The 6,059-nt window shown below is 46.2% G+C and overlaps 1 protein-coding gene across 1 annotated transcript; it reads right to left on the bottom strand.

Moving 5' to 3' along the window:
• Positions 1-684: 684 nt before the first annotated feature.
• Positions 685-2,706, bottom strand: PHALS_01926 (uncharacterized protein; the record flags this gene model as incomplete). The annotated part of the gene is made up of 1 exon (XM_024716410.1): positions 685-2,706. One exon carries the CDS (start codon positions 2,704-2,706, stop codon positions 685-687), a length of 2,022 nt encoding a protein of 673 aa, XP_024582012.1.
• Positions 2,707-6,059: the final 3,353 nt, after the last annotated feature.

The following is a 6,059-nucleotide window of genomic DNA, read 5'->3' as shown; positions in this document are numbered from 1 at the left end:
ATAAACTTGTCGTAAAAGTCAATAGAAGCGAGGCAGTAGTCGATACGATTCTTGGAGTTTGGGCCCGTAACTTCGCGCTTATATGGATTTTCAAGGCGCCAGAAATCGACTAGCCCAAGGCTGATCATTCAGTCAAAGAGCTCAGCTCGTGGTAAGTGGTAAGTGGAACCGGGAGAGGCTTGGTCCAAATCAGGATCGATAGTCATGTTGAGGTCACCCATGACTATATGAACCAAGGAGTCATCAAAGTGGCGAGGTAAGGCTGAGAAAAACGCTGCACGGTCTTCGGGACGGACTGGTGCATATACCACATGAAAGTATATACGGAGGTGTCCTAAAGTGGCCGAAATAATCATATAGCGATTGTACAATATTGAAGTATTGCAAAAGCGTGAAGATTCGTCTTGAAGGTGTTGGAATGGGTGTGCACTGTTAAAGGGTAGTGCGACACCATTACGGGAGTCAAACCGTCCCGAAGAAGCATGGGACCAGAATGAGCGTGCGTGGGCGTCCGCAGTATGTAGGAAGTAGTCATTGACTTGGATTGTTTGTCGGCTTGAAAGCTTGGTTTGTTGTAGAGCCACAACTTGGTAACGGGAGAGTAAATCGTGATAAAAGGGAAGGCGGGGGTTGTTTAATCCATTCACGTTAAGCGAGACCGCCTTGAAGGCCCATGCCTTGAGCCTAGAAGTGAAGTCGAGGTACCAGAGACCCTTCGTCATCAGACTTCAATGCTTGGACAGCTTGAACCAAGGTCTTTAGAAAGTCGGGAACACTGTCATACTGCAGGAGATCGTTTGCGAATGGGCTGAAACCTAGCAGCCAAAGAGTGGTATTGGAAAGTAACGGAATTGTCAAATTGACGAGAAAGTCGGGGACAGCATCCGTGACAACGTAAAGCTTAAGTGGGCCATGATAGACTGTGGGTGCCATAACGTGTAGAACTAAATTCCAGCTTGAAAGCACAAAAAGAGCCTTCTTGGCTTGAGGTGAGATTGGCTCCACATGACCCAGGATGTGTTTGAGCATAGTCTTTGCCTTGCCCGTAGCGTGTAAAACTTCGAGACTCCTAGTATAGGCAGCAGTTGTACTAGGTCGGGCGTGGGCTAAAAGACGGCAAACAATGCGATAATGTGCAAGAGTGTCTAGGCGATCACGAGATGCGATACCCGGAAGCATAATTCTCGGGTTAGCTTCAATCACAGCCAGCTGGTCGAGGGGAGGGCGATCACTCAAGTTGTCAAGGAATGAGTCCACATACTGGAAGAGTTCAAGGCGAGTCATACGCTCAACGTCGTATTGGATCGTAACCGGGGTTATCATGGAAACGTAGGCTGACGTAGAAGCGGCTGCAGGAGTGTATTCCAGACATGTCTCGTCATCTGCACTGCGGCGAACTTCGAGGTCATACTGCCATTGAGGCGTGGCCGGATCCAAGTTTTCAAACCATATTGGGTTATAGTAATTAGACTTGAAGATGCTAGTAGCACGGGCTGAACCTTCAGTCGTATTAATGTCGTAGTTGTATGACTTGGCTTCGACCAGTTCAGAATCCGTGCGTCCGTGTAGGACCTTCCGATTGGTGGAAGCCTTAGCCCATATTGGGGCAGTTGGACGAATTTTCGGCGTGTTAATTTCTTCACTCATGTACGTAGTGAAGTCACACACTGGTGAGGAGGAGTCGTTGTCATAGGAGTTATCGTCGGAGTCGTAACTGACAGCCTTGTCCGACATAGCGATGTCATGGAAGGGGGAGGGAGTGATACTGGGGCCAGAAGACGTAGGGTTGTCTTGGGTTGTAGCATCGTCCAATGTAGAATCTGGTGTCAGCTGACGTATGGACTTTCTCAATGATGATTCAAATCTCGAAGAGTTAGGCGTATTAGAATCCTTAAAAGATGGGACCAGATCTAGGGTTGGTGTCGATGAAGGGTCAGCTGCCGAACGATTTGCCTCTTCTTCTTGACGAAGACGAATAGACGGCGGTGTCACGCGGTTGTAACGAGCCACTTTGTGGTTAGCGAAACAAGGGCGTAAGAGAAACATACCATCGACGGATGACGGAAACGCGATCTCGCGAAGTGGGTTATCTTGGGATGGTACTAAGACAGCCGGTGCCTGATCTTGTGCAAAATAGACCGTACGTTCACGTGAGGGAAGGCCGTTCTGTACGAAAGCAGGTAACAAGCACGTAGGAGGTGCACTATGTTCAGTAAACCAATCAAAAATCATGTGATCCGTTACTTCATCGGGAAGACGGACTAGATCAACGTAATAACGAGAGCCGTACTTCGAGAAGCGTGCGATCTGGATTTGCGAGCCAAAAGCATTGAGCTTAAGTAAGCTGAGCTTGGAGGCAGTGTCATACGCTGTGCACGTAAAACGGATCTTCGCATCTGGAATCTGCTTGAAATCTTGAAGGAGACGAGCGTGGCGAGCGTCTTTCCACAGTTGTGGTTGGTCGTCCTTCGCCAGTTCATCGAGCACTTCAGCAAGGTGCTTACGCTTAATGGCGTGAGGACAAGGAATCCACATACGATGTAGCTCAGCAGAACTGGTTGGCGTAGGGGCTACTTTTAGTGCATTAAGACGCAGAGCGTCAAAATTACATATAGCAAGTTCAGACCCGCTCACTTCGAGCAAGGTGTCCGCTGGTAGTTGACGTGGGAACCCAGAACTACGAGTCATGGGGCGTGGCCTAACCATAACTTCAGTCGCACAGAGGTAGTGTCGTCCTCGCAGGTGACTGCCTGCAGTAAGAGGTGCAAACTTATACTCTAGGGGATCCACCCACGTAAAGTAAAGAGAGTCTCTACTGTAAGCCGCGAAGCGCAAGATGTACCTCGATACACGGCGCAACACAGTTGCAGTCCTCTAACCTAGAACCTCGCAGGTTGTAAACACCTTGATCGGAAGTTCTTACGGTATCTCAACCAGCTGTAGTCAGCAGTAGGTGTCAGACAACAACGAGAAGGTTCAAAGAAAAGTAGCAATGGACAGCAATTCGCGACTACGAGCACAGGAATGGTTGTGGCACTGAGGATATCACAGGCTACCCAGCGAGCTGCGGTGGTAGCTCCAACAAATATGTGGCGGCAAGGCGAGTGCAACGAAGACGAATCGAAATGATTGGTCGTAGCGAAGCGGAGGGCTTGAGGCGGCGGGACAACGAACAAACGAGGCTTCAACGGTGTCGCAAGGGGGTGGCCTTTTTCTGAACACTTGTGCAGAAGAAGGCAAATTGGAAACTATGCATAACTACTGGCAATCCGACCAAGGAAAACTTTAGGCTTTCCTAATTAAGATAGTTATACCTAATTAATATAGTAGACCCTAATTAATATGTATAACTACTGGCAATCCAACCACGTAGTGGCTTCTTGTTACGATGTAGCCACACCATTGAGTCATTACACCAGCTTGTGTAATCCACACCTATGTACGGTACACCATCTTGTGTGACCCACTCTTTTATTCCAGGGTACGTGCAACACCGTTTCATTATGTCTACATGCTTGTCAGAACATGGTATCTAGCGTTGTTGGCAAAAGTGGTCGCTCTTTAGTTGTCTTCCCAAGCCTGGATGCCTTGTACCCGCTCGAGACCCACATTGCGCGCATTCCGAGAACTTGTCTAGAGAAAGGTTGAGAGTCCAACACTCAGCCTTCACCGAGCCGATTGCAATGGTTGCTGTCAGTGGCGCTCTTGCAATCATGATTATAATTCCCACTGACGTCTAACATCGGCGTTGCTGCCCCAATCAGCATATAAACGCAGTGTTCCCTCCGCAATCCTTTGAGGCATTGCTCAGAAAGATTTGATGTTTATCTCGTGCTAGGCACTTGCTGCTTGTTTCAACCCGTACATAGTCTTTTAGCAGACTTACGGATCCATTGACATTATTACACCCAGTGTAATTCCCATATAACCCATATAAACGTTGTTTACAAGCAAACAGATCAGGAATGCAGTAATGACAACGAGCTGTTTCATATGTGGCTCGCATTTAGCGCACCGCAAGATTCAGAGAGTATGTTTCGAAGAAATCGATTGCATACTTTTGCCTGAAACCCTTAGCCAGAAGTTGTGCTTGAACCGCACACCAGTGCGATTTCGGTTCCGGTTTTTGGCATATACCCATTCTTATCCAATTATGCGATGGTTGAATTGTGGATTCAATATCTAGAGGTGTTCTTTTCTCTTCGAAGTCAAGCTCAGCTTCGATAGCGTCATACCGATTCGCTGCATCATCACTTACCATTGCGTGGGCAATTGAAGTAGGTAAATTCGTCTCATCTCACTTTTCACCGTGTACCCAAGAACAGCTTCGACTAGAGTCATTGACTCATGTACTTTTCTTGTCCGGTCCACATCAGGCCAAAATGCTTAACGATCTGTTTGACGCGTATGAAGAGATGGAAGATACTCTGCTATCTCCGACTTCTTTTAATAGAACCATCGGAAGGTGTGAGCTGCTGTATGCTAACACTTGATATATGATCAACGTCGTCCATCTGACGACTGTGAAAGTTTTTTGGCTTTTCTAATAAAACGGCCGTTGACCAGCTAGGTTTTGAAAAAAATCCTCTGTACTGAACTTTAAACTCGACGTTCGCTTCTGGCAATCGCGCATGCGTGTCGTAAAAGTCACCTACTTCCCGCTCATCCAACATGACAGAACTGGTCACTCCGCCCTTGGCTTTCTTCAACTTGAACACGCGAAAATCCAGCATAACCGATACACATGCATTTGAAGCTCTTAAGTTTGACCTTGCTCTCTTTGCATCGTTAACAGCAGCACGATCACGCGAAAATTAATCATACGATACAAAAACAATGTATGAAAAAAAAATGATGTGTTCACTGTGTCCGTCAAATAATCAGTCCCAACTTTCTAAGATTGAAGCGTATCAAGGGCTATTTCCATGTTGATTTGTTGTATTCGCTTCTCCATCCCATTTTGATGAGGGCTGTATGAAGCGGAACGTTGGCAAACGATGCCGATCCGACGACGTATGACATCCATCGCTTCGTTCACAATGCTATTCAGTAATCAGATATCGAGCATTTGAGTCGAACAGACCTCTGATCCGTATAAAGTTCTGAATTTTTTGAGCATGCCAACTATTCTACGCCTGCGCTTTCTCAAAAAAATGAAAATATTTCTGGAAACCATAAAAAAGTGAAAATATATTTTACACCTCCTTCGAAGGAGTCTGCATGGGTTCCTTAATTTTTATATACACGCATTTCAACACATACATCGTCTTTGTCATTGATCGTAAGGGAAAAATTGTGACTGTCTCCCCTACAAACATCCAGCACATAATGTTTCTGTTTCTTGCCCTGCCATCGGGATGCCTTTGTTCGTGCGCTCTATCTTGGCATAGCATTATTATTCAAGGTTGCCACGAGAGTATGTCGAAGCTCCCACAAAGCGCCAACCCTGCAATACTTTACGTCACATGCTTCTTTCTGCTTACAGATGGGCATGTACACTTTAAAAATTCTAGAATTCGATGCACTCGCCTTTTTTGTTTCAGATCAGACACGACAATCGCGAAAACTCCACACTCAAGCCGCGTTTCGTAAGCTTGCCAACCACCAAGAAACTTCTGTCCAGTCCTGGAATATACAACACTTCTATCATCCAAAATCCCCTTTAACCCAAACCAATCGATTTTGTGGTGTCAGTCTCACTGACTAATACTTTTATACTATTTGCAATTATTACCTTGATGCATATTTCAAGGTCCTTGTTTTCAAATAATTTCTACTTGTGCGGGCAAATATGGGATGTAGCACCTCTTTCGATAAACCTACCCGCCAATTGCTCTTCTCTCACTGAAAATACAGCGTCAACATTGCTCACACGTCTTCCAGTTGGTCATATCCGCTTCGCATGTCCAACCTAGTCCCAATTCAAAACCTGCCCTATAAATTGCTGTTATTGGGTGAAGAGCCACTTGATCAAACGTTGAATCGTCCTCCTTTAATCCTCCTGCATTCCCGTCTAAGCGGAACGCTTTCTTCTGAGCCTTCATTCTGTGCAGCTTCTC

Source organism: Plasmopara halstedii (genome assembly GCF_900000015.1).
Source record: "Plasmopara halstedii genome assembly, contig: Scaffold_1651, whole genome shotgun sequence".
Classification (NCBI taxonomy): Eukaryota; Oomycota; class Peronosporomycetes; order Peronosporales; family Peronosporaceae; genus Plasmopara; species Plasmopara halstedii.
This window is presented reverse-complemented; position numbering and strand designations above follow the sequence as displayed.